At 37.9% G+C, this 16,000-nt stretch overlaps 1 protein-coding gene across 1 annotated transcript in view; it reads right to left on the reverse strand.

The window, feature by feature from the left end:
- Positions 1-3,205: 3,205 nt before the first annotated feature.
- NUP133 (nucleoporin 133) overlaps positions 3,206-16,000 on the reverse strand; it is a 29,010-nt gene continuing 16,215 nt past the window's right edge. The window contains exons 18-25 of the mRNA XM_008643292.2: positions 15,193-15,326; positions 13,406-13,564; positions 11,897-12,032; positions 9,978-10,096; positions 8,426-8,506; positions 7,324-7,388; positions 4,932-5,020; positions 3,206-3,935 (exon numbers count right to left, since the gene is read on the reverse strand). Coding sequence (XP_008641514.1) covers positions 3,799-3,935; positions 4,932-5,020; positions 7,324-7,388; positions 8,426-8,506; positions 9,978-10,096; positions 11,897-12,032; positions 13,406-13,564; positions 15,193-15,326 — 920 coding nt within the window. The 3' untranslated portion in view covers positions 3,206-3,798. The remainder of the gene's footprint in view (positions 3,936-4,931; positions 5,021-7,323; positions 7,389-8,425; positions 8,507-9,977; positions 10,097-11,896; positions 12,033-13,405; positions 13,565-15,192; positions 15,327-16,000) is intronic.

The following is a 16,000-nucleotide window of genomic DNA, read 5'->3' on the forward strand; positions in this document are numbered from 1 at the left end:
CTCTGCGGCCACCACGTGCCAAGGCTTCTGGGGCTGCGAAGGGAAACGCGTCCCTCCCGAGTCTTTGCCATAGCTATAGGTGAGCCCAGGGGGAGAAAGAGAACTGGAAAAGAAGAAGTGACAAGGTAGATCCCTGGTTTGCAGGGCACACGGTGACAGTCCATGCAAAACCCACAACTTTATACATCAAGTTAAGCCGTGCATCGTTTCCTTGCTGCGATTTAAAAATGGAAAATAAATGCACGGGATAACATCTGTCAGACAAATGCCTGAAGAGAAGCCCGGTAAAGGATTAATCCTGGTCTGATCCCAGAAGCCTGACGTAGTCGTGAATGCTGGTGCCATTATGAGCGGCCATTGCTGGCCGCTGAGCTCGGCCAGGCAACACGGGAATCCTTCAGCTATCCCTGTGGCTCATCCTTTCCAAAAGGAGTGCGGTCTCACAGGCAAGTCATCTCTGATGAGCTGAAGGTACTATGCAAGTGAAAAGGAACAGTTCATCTCCTTCAGCTATGGGTATTTAAGCAGAGATTCCATGTGGGACACTTGGAAGATTTTACAGACATTCGGTTTCCAAATGGAAAGAAGAGGCAGTAATGCAAGCAGTTTTGCAGCCGTGACACTATGTCAATGCAAATCAACCTTCAAGATCTTCTCTGAAGGCACAATTGGTCAAGTGCAAATCCTTTGAAAATTTAGGGAGTCAGGCAAGAAGGAAGAAGGAATAGTAGGCTAGAAGCACTATGCTGTGAGGTGTCTCCTGCGAGTGAAGGTATTTCTGCAGGTGACTTCCTCCACTGCAAGGCAGAGCAGACAGCTCAACAGACAAGCAGACAACTTTTCTTCTCCGCTGTTAAACTTCTGCATCCTCCAGGTTGGCATTTCTCTTTACCTCTGGCAGCCCTCTGCTTCCTTCTGCTATAGATTCTGAAATCCTGTCAAGCACTTAGAGGCATCGCAGCCACCAAATCTATTTACAGAACTGTAGTGCTTCATTGTGGTTTCCAAAATACGGTCGGTTGTTGAATCAGAAATCAAGTAACAGAAACCCGAACGTCGCTGAAAGATAAACATCCTTAATCCTGCAATGAAACATGATGCAAGCATAAACCCACTCTATCCCTTCTGTTCCCTTTTATTTTCTCTCTACCCCAATCTAGTTTACAGCGAAGTGCCCAAATGGCAATGTTAAATTCTCCCACTTCTGAGTAAAATACCATTTTCTGCAGGTAGAGCTGATGTTTATCTGTATTCACTAAATGAATGTGGTTTTTGTCTCAAGTCAGAAAGCAGCTGGAGTGATTTTCCAGTACAGAGCTGGGCACAAAGAACTCACTATCTACCATACATAGCTTCTGAAATTGATCACAAATGACAACTGATAAACTCTCCTGCTGCTCTGGCGGCAACAAAGGATACAAATGCGTACCTCCTGTACTTTCTGTGCTTTCCATTACTGAGAAAATAACTATTTAAGAAACAATGTGTATCCTTATTCAAGTGGAGCTATCCATCCCCCTTAGGACGTTTGAACCCTCATCTTTTTTGCCACAAGTTTATTTGTTTTTGTTACACTTAGAAACAACCTAAAGCTCTGGCATTTACCACCTTCCATATGCAGTGGTAAATGAAGGCATCCTCCTGGAGCAGTAATCTGAGACTGGAGCTCTGCACCAGCACAGCTTATTACATAATGAAGTGAAGGACAGAGAGGAGGAATAGCCCCAAATCTCAGACTCTTCAAACTTTCCAACAGAACAGTGAACCAGTTCAGCATTACTAGTACAAGAACATTAAACATCTGTTTGGACATAGAAGTTATTTTAATGAGGCGTTGTTTAAGTAAACTCATTGCAAGTAGCCTTCTGTTTTGGCAATAGTCAGATGGAAAGCTGTTGTACAAATGCCAAATGCCTCCCAACCCGGCAGCAGAGTAAAACAGTAGAAAACCCAACAAGGTACATCCTTTCCCAAAAACCTGGAGAACGCTTTTACACCAACCACGATGAACAGGACCCAGCAGAGAAGCCAGGCACTTTGAAACAATAGCTAAGGGTGATCAGAACTGCTTGCACCTGGAGCAAGCTTTCCAGGGCTTGTCCTGCCATGCCTGATGGAATACAGAGATCTGGCCAACAGTCTAGGAAAGTATGAGATATCCCCAAAGTGTTTTATGGTGGACAGTCAATTAAAGAGATTCCTCTTCAAGCAAAATTTAAGAGTCTGGGAAAAGTTAAGGCAGAACATATATTGGCAGGGGCAAGCAATCATTTATTCCATTAGTCCCTTTCTCCCCAAACCCCGCTAAATTTACCAACGTGAAAGCACCCTCAAAGTGACATTCAGGCGAACACGTGGAATTCTTCCAAGGCTTTAAACAAGCAATTCCTTTGAAGCTGTAGCTGAGAGTTCCGCTCACACTTCCCAGCCATGCAAGACTGCAGAAGAGCAAAGTTCGCTGCTTAGAACAATCTTAGAAGATGACTGCTAGTGCATTTCTTTCCCATATTAGTTTGAACCTCTCTAGATAAATGTATTCTTCCAAACATGTTCAGACTCTCAGCCCAGCTTACTGTATTAGTACAGGGAGGAGGGGAAGCCACGGGAGGGGAGCTGTGCTTTTAAAACTAGAAACTGGATTCTCTTCAACCAGTTTAACTTCTGACCTTCTCAGCTGTTAGATCAAGTTATTGCAGCAGGCATGGAGCCAGACAAGTAAAACATAAGGGCATGCAAGTTGCTCTCCAGTCAGTTTCTGTCTCTTCAGCGACATGCAAAAGAAAGGTGCAACACATCAGATTGCAACTGAAAGGCTTTTTTTTAATCAAAAGACTAAATTCTGCTGTCAATCAGAATAATTGAGAAATGGAATTTTTTTATTTTTTTATTCCCATGTCAGAGAACTAACTGGGGCTAAAAAGGATAAATGGAAATTAGTAATGCCTACCAGTAAAAACCAAGGCATGGAAGTAAGGAAGATCATGCTGTACTCCCACACTTTCATAACTGCTTTCGAGGTTTCTTCTGAGCCTAGGCACAAGCAGTTGCTGTCAATGACTGCATGGGGAGCTGCTAATCCCATTTTACATGTATGCTAGAAATAGCTTAAAGGGAAGTTAAATGGATACAATACTAAAATTTTTGGGAAAAGTTTAATCTTACAGATGTGAACTGAAAGAACGGTATATTGACTGGACCAGAAGACTTCAAATGAGAGCTGTACTTTATTTCTTTCTGTCACAGACAAGCTGAGTGATCAGTGACAAGTTAGTTATCCATTTTGTGCAAGTAACCTTTAAGGCAAAACTGAAATTACCCAGTTTTTTTCAGCAAAAAGTGTTGTACAAAGAAACAGTGGAGTTATCTGATAGAATAACCAGTTGTTTCTTAAGTAATGTACGCAGTCACTTCGCATGAATGTGTTTGGTGTTTTCTCTGAACTGAAATCACAGCCCCAGTGGTGACAACACAAGTTTCCCACCTTCTGCAGTGGGTCCCTGCATTTCACCCTGTGTGTCTGTGTACCCCAGCCTCAGACAGGACACGTGCTAATCAAGATACAGAAAAAACCAGCAAGTTTATGAAAGGCACAGAAAACGAAAACTTTATTTTTATGTTGCCTGAAAACACAACTCTGCCTCCCCTGACGAAAGCATCAATGTCTATACACTTAGGACCAAGTACATTACTCATATAGACTTTATCACAAAGTTTTAGTAAAAAACCAAACAAAACATTAAAAAGTACACATGAATTCAACAGTTCTTTAGAAAAAGTATTAAAAAACCCTGGTGAGAATCATGCTTGTCCCTGAACGTAGAGTTCATAGTTTGCTTTTAGCACAAATTCAAAGTAAGCATTGTATTTCAAGTTGCCGAGTTCGTTTGCTTGAAGCAAGTCCTTCACCTCTGGTAAATACTCACTCAGCTGAACTCCTACAACACAAACCCATTTATTACAACACTGATAAATGCACTTTGCATGAGCAGTTAATATCATTTTTGAGTAAACACCTGTGCCTGCCTCAGAGGATTTGGGAAGCTCTGATTCTGTTATACATGTCAAGAAATACAACAAAGCTCAAGTAGCCTGTAAAACGGAGTTAATTTTCTTCTTTACCCAGAGTTCAGTAATTTAATAATTAAACCTAAAATCCAAACTTTACCTAAATAAAAATAATAATAAATAAAAGAAAGGAAAGAGGAAAGAAACCTCAGTTATACAACGACTATGTATCAGTTGCAACAGTTCAGGGTAGGGTGTGCAAGTCTTACAAATGCAAGGAAATCGACAGGATTGAACACAGAACTGGAACTGTCCTGAAGAACTTAATTCTTGTATTTTTCACGTGAAGCCTTCTCTGTTCTGGGAAAAGTTTCTATGCAGTAATATTTAAAACAGGCTTTGACTCTCAGTTGCTTCCCTCCTCTCCCTCCCTCCTCCAGCTGTAACTTTCACAGCCATAACTTCCTACAGTCAGCTTTAAGTAGAAAATGGGAGGTGTTTTGGTTTTTTTTTTAAACTTTTGGATACGGAAAACAAAAGGAAAAAAAAATTTTGGCTAAAATGGATTAAGTTCTTCTGAGTGATAGTCAATTATTTATTATCCTGGATCTTACAGAAGATACATATTTACCTCCAGAAGACCTACTTTACTGCACAGTAAGCAACTGCTGAAAACCTGCTGAGTGCCCTACTGAGCAAAGAACTTTAGAATACTAAGATTATAACCAAGAAATCTGCTCATCACTTACCCCCCTGAACAGTTTACAGAGATAAAATTAGCTCCATATGATATTAACTGTCTAGTGGAATGAATTTTTTATTACTCTGAGAATTTATTAATGCTACTTTTACATGCTAATGTTGATCTTAAACAGCTTTTGAAACAACGATTTCAAGACATTCAATTATATTTAAGTCCACTTTACCTTCTTTCAATAGCTTTTGTAGTATTTTCACGAATATACTATCTTTAGATGCTTCAATTGGATCATCTCTACCATCTGAACAGGACCATCTGAAAGTCAAAGAATAATTTGGGGAGAGAATTGCACAGAGAAAATACTAGGAAAACTAACAAGAAATAAAAACACAGGAAAATTTGATAGATTATCAAAGGTGATTAACACATGTCCACATGGAAACATTATGCGCTTGGTTATAGCTCAAAGCAAAAGGTTTTTTCTACCTTGTGTTAATTAGTCTTTATTACAAGAGTAAAACTGGAATGAAATTGCACTACTATAATGTAGTCTAGTTAGGAGAACAAAAATGTTTCCCATCTTCTAAACCATTAAAAACCCCAACCAAACAACATTATTTCTTTGATAAAATAGAAGTATTATCCATTGAGATAACTACCTATTCTCAGTAATTATATTTTACAACTGAGGTGAAGAACGTGTAGATTTATTTTCTTGGCAGAATAAAGCAAGAGAAGCAATTCTCTAACGTGAAAAAAAATCAAAATAAAACAAAAATCAAACATTGAGAAAAGAAAGGAGGAAAAAATCCGCAGAATCTAAGTTGCAGGCCTGTAACAGCACACACAGTCCCAAAACAAATCGTTTGTCTCCTTTGTGATTAAACGTGAAGACTGAATGCCAGTCTCACCTGTGATACAAAAAAATCCCAGATTTTTCTAAGAGGAAGATTGTTTTAAATGACAATTTCCCATCCTTGCGGAGCTTTATATGTACCAGTTTTAAGTCAACACCAACCTAACTTGTTTTGCTGTGGTTCTAACCTTTCAGTTGTTAAAATTTCCTGTTCCATGTGCTAAGCTGTCAGACAACACTGGTTCTCATATCACTCCCTAAACTACCATGGGCCAGTGGGACATGCTTGTAACAGATCTGGACCTGGATCCAGAAGCTATTACTGACAAATCCTCTGTACTTCACTGGTTTTACCCTGGATGTCTCTTCAGCTCCTAAATGTCTAGAATTACATCTTTAATTCTGTTAGGAAGCATGTGAGGAAAGGAGGGAGGGCAGGGAGATTTCCTCCTCTTGGGCACAGAGGAGGACAGTGAGGACACGAGCAGAACACCAGGCGCACACTCAGCAAGGCTCTCCATCCTACCCAAGAGCCTTACCACCATCTGTAGCCCTCAAGCTAGAAACCACAGGCCATCCTTAAAAGCAGGTACTGTAACATGTCGAATGCTTACTTTTGCACACAGATGAAAGTTAACACTACCTCTCTGTAAGCCTTTGTGAGCTCAGCTGGGACATCAAGTTTTCTACACACTATTCGGTGTAAAGTCTGCATCTCAAATTGCACCTGGTTAGCTGCCAGGGTGGCCAAAATCTTGTCAGCATTATACGTGTTTGAACTGTGCTACATTCAAAACCCTGCGCTTGTCCAGGGTAGATAGGTCATAAACCAGTAACTGGACTGGTGTCATGTAGGAGTTCTGGAATAGTGTGAACCTCTTTCTGCTTGTTATTTGTGTTATATGTGCACATAACTTAGTCATGCAATTAGGAATTTATTTCCTAGACACCACGGTCCTTTGGAATCTATCCTATGCGTAAGTGTGAATCCAAATGCTGCTAATTTCCATTTTAATCACAAATGGCACAGTGCATTTGGAATGTGTTCTCTCCTCATCTTTTCTTCCTTAGGTCCCTCCTGGAACATAGATAGGAGTTAGGAAAGGCAGAAGACTCCTGAAAGTTAGAAAGGAAAGCGAGGAAATGCCATTTGAGCTATTTAACCTGGGAGAGAACAGTATCACTGCATGATGAGAAGATTCTTGTGACCAACTGGATTCTGCCTGTACTGGGTTTTGAACATCCATAAGAGTGGCTCTTCTAAGCACTATTTAGGCTTTATCTCTCACAGCCTAGAATGCAGCTTTAACTCAAAAAGGTCGTGAAATTGCCAGTGTGGTTCAATGGCAAAACCCAAGTGAAATAAAAGCTTGCAGGAGTCACCTATGCCTATGTTACTTCTAATAAAAAGCTTCTATTTGAGATGATTCAAAGGACAAAAAAAAAAAAAAAAAAGGTTCAGGATTGGTCACTTCTTTTACCTCAAGATAGGGTTCAAGAACAAAAGCTGCATGGGTTCATTTCTGTGTCAGGTGCCAGGACTGCATAGTAGGTTGCCAGTGAGATAAACCAACAAAGTACTGCAGATTTTTTTTTTTTGCTGGGGTTTCACTTTACAAATAAGAATATATGTTCTGATCAGATACATTATACTTTACTAACCTTATCCTATGAAATTAAATCTTTTTGGTGAATTAGAGAATAGTACACAAAAATATAATTCTGGAAAAGCTGTGTCACAATAACTTATATTTGTACTTACCCATCTCTTTGGAGAGCCTTACAGAGAATTTTAAGTTTAAGATCATTTACATCGACTTCTTCTTCCTTCAATTCATATAAAGAGAAAAGACAGACAAACTAAAATTTTTGGGTTTTCTACAAAGAAATAATCACTCTGTCACACAGACTGCACCAATAAATCAGATTCTTCAATCACCAAACATAATTTTTAACATACGCTGTTCTAACAGGTGATCTGACTGGACTGTTGAAACATCAAACACTGTTTCCATTGAAATCATGGATACAGACTTTCTACAATACATCACCACTCAACTGCTGAAGACCAACTAACACAAAAGGACACATTTTAAAATACCAATTTGTACAACATTGTATTCTAGGCAAATTTTATTTTACCATGTGCTAAATGATGACTGAAGTTAAAGTTCTTTTTTCGTTATGGCCAAGCTAACTAACATGCATTAGTGTCCACATTAAGATATGTTTTATGAAGATATTAGTAAGTATCTTCAAAGATACACATTTGATTTCAAAAGGGCAGTTTCTTCATTGCACAGAAACTACCGCCTCCAATTTGTGCTGAATGGTTCTACACAAGTTGTTAGAAGCTTTAATATCTGTGGGGAAAAAAATTCTACATCTCATGGGTTTAGAGTAGCATTTATTTAATTTAGATGAAAAAAAATACAGTTGGAAAAAAAGTAGATGGCAAATCTGTGGTTCAAAGCTATTTACATGTTAAAAAGTGGTGACTATCCCACATTACCTCATGACCATCAGTGAAACTGCCAAGAGGGAAGACACAAGAACTAAGCTTCTAAAAACAGCTGATCTTTGTCCTGTTTGGAGACAGCCTGTAGGGAAGCAAGGCTCTAAAAAAGAAACTCTAGACTATAAATGGGAAGTGAAGATGAAGAGTGTAATTTTTCTTAAATTATCTAAACCACATTTGGCATTAAGTCTCCAGTGACTTAAAAACAAACTGAAAAAACACATCAGGGGTTGCTTTAATTACCATACACTAAGCTAATATGTTCATTAACTAGAGATGCACCATCCTAGCTTAAATAATAATAAAAAAGTCTCCAGGTTAGAAATCCTTCAAAAAGTTTTCTTACCTCATCAATATATTCTAGCAGATCAAGTGCCTTCTTGAAGTCATATTCATTGGCTCTTCTGTTCTCATCACATATAAACATCTATGAAATCAGAGATTAACATGGAGAATTATTTTTAGCCTGCAAACTAACGTAACTGGTATCAGGGACAACCCACTGTGGGAAGACCACCATGTATTTTCTGCTTACATGACCTGCTCATGAAAATATGTCTTGATTCAACTGCTAGTATTTTTATAGTAAGGAATATACTTCAGGTTTTAGAGCAGCATTCCACCTACGTGACAATGGTCTGTGGGCAAATGATACTAGATACAAGGCTGCTGGGTTTCAAATTTAAGTGCCATTTAAGGCTGTAACATTCCTGGACTACTGTAGCCAGAGCTCAGCTCCACAAATAAGCTCTCCGAATTATTTCGGTAATTAAGCTCAAAGCAGTACTTCAGCACATGTGCTGCCTTTCACCTCTTAAAAACAAGTTCCCCCTCAGTATTTCATATCCCCCAATTATAAATTAGTACTTCAAAGGAAAATTAGCATTAACACTCTTTTAATTTACACTTTCTGAGTTTCATTCTTGCATTGCAAGGAGCAAGTATGAACACTGGTTTGACAATACAAGAGAATTCAGAAAGAAAACTCTTGTGGCACCAGCACTTGCCAAGCCCTGACTGACACTTCCTACCCTTCCCTAATCCCACAGCCAGCCTTACTTAAAAGACGCAGGTAAGGATTTCACAGTCTGCTATTAGCACAGTTTTAGCATGCTAGTTTACATGTCAGCTTTTGATTTTCCACAGGATTACAGAAAAATACGGAGCTACAAAACTGACACCCAGACAGGACTGACTTCTTTTACAATGTATTGCTGTTATTCATGGGAGTATTTTTTGTGTGCATCACTGGATGGTAAAAATATGTGGCAAACAAGGCAAAATCAGTAAGGTTACTGGTTCCTGGCTACCACCAGAAAGGAGTGAGAAAAAGGAATCAGCACTGTTACTTATCCCTGTACTGGAACAGTTCACATTTTTGTTTCATTACAGGTTGGATTTTTGTAAAAGAAGACAAAAGTAGAAAGACTTCCGGTGCCTCTTTGCAACAGGTGACCAAAAGCCTCTTCCTGTTTCTAGTTCTTCCTTTTTCTATCTTGCAGCATCCTTCTCCACTAAGATAGAATTGTTTGTTCATTCTGCCTTCCAAGTTCTGCCCTACTGAGAATGTAAAGGAAGGTAAAAACTGTTCTCACATCCAAAAACTGGTTTAGACCAATAAATCAACTTCTGGCACTGATCTGATTTGCTTTTTCTCGTAGCAGCACTCCAAAGCACACAGTCACAACAGAAAAAACTAGCACTAAACCCATCATTCTGATGTTTGGTGCTGGTAGAACTAAGCAAAGTTGAACTAATTCATACATCAGATCTTTAGGTGCTTAGCAAGTCATATAAGGGATAAAGGCAGCTGTGACCTCCTCATTTATTTTACCACAAAGAGGCAGAAAACATCCTGGAAGTTTACCTGTGTAATGAAGAAAACACAAAGCACTTACATCAATAAGCTGAGATGCAGACAACACTGGCATATCGTTGAGGTTCAACTGCTTCTCTGCCAGGAGTTGTTCGGGAAGTGTCTCCTGATGTAACAAAAAGCGCTCCTGCTCTGATATTTCTTGTAGTCATTTAAGGAAATGAATGTTTCATGTTATTAAAATGTAATAATAAATTTTGTGGCACAACAGTAACTGTCAAGTCACAACATTATTCAAGCCTACAAGCGTTTGTTATGAAGCATTCCATTTGGACTCTCATCCACGTTCCCAAAGCACAGAAATACTTCCACTTCAATACCGCCATCCTAGTGAATTAGTTCTTACTTTTCACTCATGTTCCCAGCGTAATGAAAATGGATAACTCCAATTTTGCCCCAAAACTTCAAAATTAATACACAGGATTGGATGGAAGCTGTTGCACTGCGCAGGAAAGTAAGCTGGTTGCAACTTCAAGAAGCTGTGCCATGGACTTGTTCCATCTCATAAACTGTTCAGTTTTTGACAGTTTTATACTTGCCAGTATGATCTGCTTTAGGATCAGAAACTTGCTAGTCTGAGACATTCAAAATGGAATAAACATCAACCACACTGTATGAACCCTGCCCTTCCCACCAACTTCCACTGCATGGTAGAATAGGGAAAATAATTCTATGGAGCATTTTATCTGTTTGGAGGAATAAGCAAAATGTGGCAGAAATAATTAGCCTTTCTTTATCAATAGGAAACTGATACACAAATAAATTAAGTTTTAAACACTGCACCATGTGCCACACAGAAATGTGTAGCAGAATAAAGTCCAGAGCAAATTTTGAGAATCCTCTAGTCCATTTAAATAAAGCTTTGGTTTTCTCATTTTTCATTTTTAAATTTTCTTATTTAAAGGTGAGATTCTTCACATCAGCATAGGCATTTTCACAGTGATAAAAAACTAAATTTAAACTTCAAGATTTCATGCAGTGTTTTACAACTTAGAAGATAGATAATACATTATTATTATGAGCTAAAAATAATTTGTAAAGCTTACTTAGTTAACATAATCATTACCAGGCTTTTTCAACAGCATTTAAGAACTATTCATTACCTAGATGGATAAATACGCAGATAAACAGAAGTAAGCTTGAGCAGCAACCCTGAGTCAATATTCCAAAGCTTCCCCCTGGTGGCCAGAATCCTTTAACCAGTAGTGCAGAATTGCTTTTTCTCACACTCACAGCACATGTGCTGCACGAACAGTATTTTCCAAAGGCATACGAATGGCAGAGCAGTGGAACCATTGCATTTGGTAATGAAGCAGGACAGATATTTGTACTTTTCCTGTTCACATCATTTCGGATAGAGCACAATGAAACACTGTCATGGTAACCTTTCTAGATACAGAGAGCAAAACCCTGAGAAAGCACATCTTGATCACACCTGTATATATTTGTAATTACATTACAACACGGTTACTGGATTTCCATGTACAGCCTAAGAGCCTCAGGACCTGAGAAGAATTCAAAACTGAAAGCCATTCTATAAATAAGCTCTAAGAAATTAAGTAATTTTTACCTTGCATCTGAAATATAAAATGCAGATTCATTAAAATACATTCAGTGTGAATGGTTTACAACTTTCACTTCTCAAAGTACAAGTGCAGCTTGTTATTTATGCCAATATTTCACACGTTAGTAGAACAAGTGGAAAGGTACAAATTTGCCATGCTCGTAATCCTAACTCACATGTGAAAGTGAATACTGAGCTTACTGCCTCATGCTGTCTTCCTTGTGGCTTCCTAAAATGAGCAAAACCATCAGCCCATTTATCCGTACCACACTAAGCGCTCTCAACATAAAAAAATCAGCTATCTGCAAAATTTGTGGGATTCTAATTCAGTAATTTAATTAGTCTTTTCTTCACTTTGCCCTATTCTTATTTCTTACCTTCTATTTTCTCTTGTAGGATGTCTTCTGAGAAGTCAGAGGCTAGTGCAGCTAATTTGCTCAAGCCAAGAAGTGTCTTCTTCTTTGCAAAATATCGTGTCTCCATATTTGCTAAAGTCTGCAATGTTCTGTGAGCCTAAAATTAGAAATCAGTTTTATAAATTAGGATTGGAAGGTTAACAGACAAGAGTTTTATCTGAACGGAAGTCTCACAGCTATTTATTGTTTGTAACACTGTAACCCTTCTTTTTAAAGGTTGTCCAGTTTGCACAATAAAACTCTGCATTACACTCTTCAGGAAAAGACACAGCCCTCTCTTCCAACAATATATTAAAAAAAAAAAAAAATCTTTTCAGTACTAATAAAAAATCCCCTACCTTTCTCTCAAACGATAAATTGCAACTTCACACATTGTATCTTTGGGATCTAATTCAATACTCTGCCATGAAATTAGGCAAATATGTTTTGACAGAACACTTTTGCATGCAGATTGATTTACCTGTTAATTCGGGAATTTGAAAAAAAAAATTGTGTATAACTGCTGCAGTAACCCAACACAGAGGCAAGAATTTGTTTATCAGTCAAAGGCACAGCTTCTGAGAACTTCCTCAGAAATAAACTATCTAAACTGAATTAACTGTGTATTTTAGAACCCTTATTCCCCTCTTCGAAGTGCTTTGCTAAGAAAACTTCAATTGACACAAATGGAATATTACAATATTCTCAGAGTGGATTTTGTTTGTTTTGGTTGGGGTTGGTGGGTGGGGCTTTTTTGTTTAAGAGAGATATGGCATTATGAACCTAGAATTTGCAGTAGGATAAATGTTCCCATGGTTTGCATGCTTAACAGATGTGCATGTGGATTGAAGGAAGCCATTTTTGATTTGAAACAATTTTAACTGTTAAATGAAATGCAGAAGGATGGAAAGACTGACCAGCAAGAAGAGGGGATGTAACTGGAAAGCCCAGAAGGCAACAAATGATCATGTTTAAAAACAATGTCATGTTAATCTACCCCCATGCACACTTGCTATAAAAAAATACTTTAAACTATGAATGTAAGTGATTAAAATTATCAATAGCTTTTCTACTTTCACGATACCTCCAAATTCTTTAGCTTTAAGATGTTAGTCTTGAAATAGAAGTTTCAGTTTTTCCCTCACTGGACAGTATTTCAGTGCTGTTGATATTCACTATAAATCCCCAATTCCATTGAAGTAGTGATCATGTAGCCAAACCAAACTTCCTTAGTAAAAAGTACTAGCCACCAACTATGGATGAAAAGCAGCCCTGATTTCCATTACATGGTACAGTGGCTTAGATAATAGATGGTGCCTGAAGGGAGACTTTCGGTACTCCATTAATTATCTGGCATCTTTCCCCTAACTCACCTGGATAAGCTGTCTTTTGATGGGGAAGAGTCATAACTAGGTAAGTTATCTGCTTGAATACATACTTGACCTGTTCAACATGTGGTATTTCCATTTGGCTGTATTTAAGAAACCCTACCTTTTGCAAATCCTGGCTATTGATGTCATGTAACCAGCTCAGATGTTCATGTGCTTGCAAGAAACTGGCCAGCTGTCCATGCTGAGCAATAGGCTGAGATAACAGTTTTCCTCGCTTTCCTTTTTCTAGATACCAGCGAAACAGGAAATCTGAAAAGTTCTGAAGATAACAGGAATATGAACAAATTTTAAAAGTTACATTTCAGTATCTGGTTTGTCTCCTAAGACAAAGTGCTTTATAAAATACAATTGGTAAGAAAATAGTAAGAAGCTGCTTGATAAATCCAGACACACACACACACACCACAAAATACACTGCTGATAAAAAACCCAGTAAGAGCCCTGATCGAAAGTGTTTAAAGCATTCATGCGGTCTCTGCAACAGATGCTGATAAACACAGAATCCTTCAATTAAAGCGATGGAAGCGCCAAAAGCAGATTCTCCACATTAATACACAAGAACAGGAATCACATCAATCACAATTCTTCTAGTCTCAATTTCATACCAGTTCCTTTGCCCCCCTTGAAACTCCATGCTTACTATGTCCTTTCATAAATAAGTTTACTTCCGCTGTCACCGTTTTTGAAACATTCCCTCCTACCTACAAGTTAACCTGCAACCTTACTTCTTCCAGGCATTGTTTAAACAAACTTTTTTTTACAAGAAAAAGCACCCTATTTTATCCTCAAAAACTTCCATGTGAAATAACTCATCAGGATTTCTGTTCGAGATTTAATTTAGTCTTTTCAGGACAATATTAGAGTAATGTTAAATTTTAATTCCATGAACAATTTAAAAAATGAAGTCTGAAGAGGCCATCAGTCTGATAGTCTATCCATTAGACTTATCTATTCAGCTGTACATTTGCCACAGTATCTTCTTTTCAGGAAGTCTTACATTTCCCCTTTAAAATAAAACATGTGAAGTGTTAAAAAAGAGGTAATTTATGCCCTTTGACAGGCTGAGTATTTAAGTAGTACTATTTAAACAGCTTGCTATAATTTCTATTACTGATACTTCTCTTTTTTGTTATTATAACAACTTTTATATACTCTCTTTACTAGGAAACATGTAGACTGCAGGATTTCTCTTTCCCCAATAGCTGTGGAAAGCTAAACAAATTCATCTCACCAACTCTCAAATTAAGAACTTTTTGTTCCAGTCCCACATGTCAAGTAATCTCTACTACCTTTTCCTTAAGCTTTCTAGTATTTCAGCACACTTAGAAGTTTTTACACTAGATTTTAACAGACAGTGGAAAAATTGTCCAACAAATATGTAGCAGGACAATGCAAAAAACCCCAAAGCAACAGCCCTACCTTCCTACTCTTTGTAACTACTTTTCTATTTATACATTAATTACTTTTCTATTTATACATTTAATAGTTTAATCTCTTTTGGAAATTATCCTCCGATTTATATTACGTTAGTTTAATAAAACAACAGTGTACTGACAACAGCACCTTACTGAAGAAGTCCCAAAATGCTGAAAAATGTTAAGAGTGAGCTAAAGTGTCTGGGGCACTAAAAAGGTCCCATGAAAAGGCACTGCCCATACAGGTAGTACCCTTATTTCTGCTGGCTAGCTTTGCACTCCCAACGAAAATACTCCATTGAATATTTTACAGTGAATATCGACTTTGATTTTCCACATTACCCCTGTATGTATATGCAAATACATACGTATTAAAAAAAAAAGGGGGAAAAGCCCCAGAAAAAATTATACATTTTGCAACATTTCTGGTGCAAACTTATTTCAAACACTATCTAAAGGAAATAGGACTTGCCTGATCTGCAAACTGAGTCATGTAGCGCTGTAATCTGGCCTGGTTGTCTGTCTGCTCACACATCTGCACCAGGATATCAAAGTCACAGTACTTCTCTGCTAAAGCAGCTGCCAACTGGTACTGTCCCAGGGACACTAAGTAACCAAGAAAAAAGAAGTTTCATCAAACAAGTTCATCTTCCTCTGAGACCAGAAAAATGAAAACAAGTTTCAAATGTTGCCATCGAGGAGATACTTACACGTTCCCAAAGGAAATTCCCCCACTGCACACATCTCCTGTGCAACATGCAAGCACACTGACCTACCACCTCTGTCCCATAACACAAGAGGGAAGACGGGAATACTAAATGGCACCAAGTCTTCTTTTTCTTCTGAAAGTTAGTATCATCTGCTATTTGCACTGGGGGAGGGAATTCCACCCATGACTTAACATCTATAATAACAGCCACTTAAATACACAAAGCAAAAACATAGCAGCCAAAGGCTTTTGAAAAAGAACAGGACAAATAAAGACAATTTGGCTTGTATTAAAAAGATACTACTTAGAATCTTTCTTTTCATTCAGTTAAATATGTAAGAGTTGGCAAAAGACTCAGTTTTGTTTGTAAGGAATTATGAACCTTAGATTGAACATATGATATAAAATGTATTCATAAGCTAACACAGCCCATGAATATCAGGAAAACAAACAAAGATAATTTATGAAACTTTTTTTAAGAATGCTCAAAAATTGTCAATAGATTGTTCCACTTATATCATTTGCTTTAGTAAAAAAACCTAAACTTTCCAAAGTTACTAAAATGCATTTA

The sequence above is a fragment of the Corvus brachyrhynchos genome, unplaced genomic scaffold (genome assembly GCF_000691975.1).
Source record: "Corvus brachyrhynchos isolate BGI_N302 unplaced genomic scaffold, ASM69197v1 scaffold70, whole genome shotgun sequence".
Taxonomy (NCBI): Eukaryota; Metazoa; Chordata; class Aves; order Passeriformes; family Corvidae; genus Corvus; species Corvus brachyrhynchos.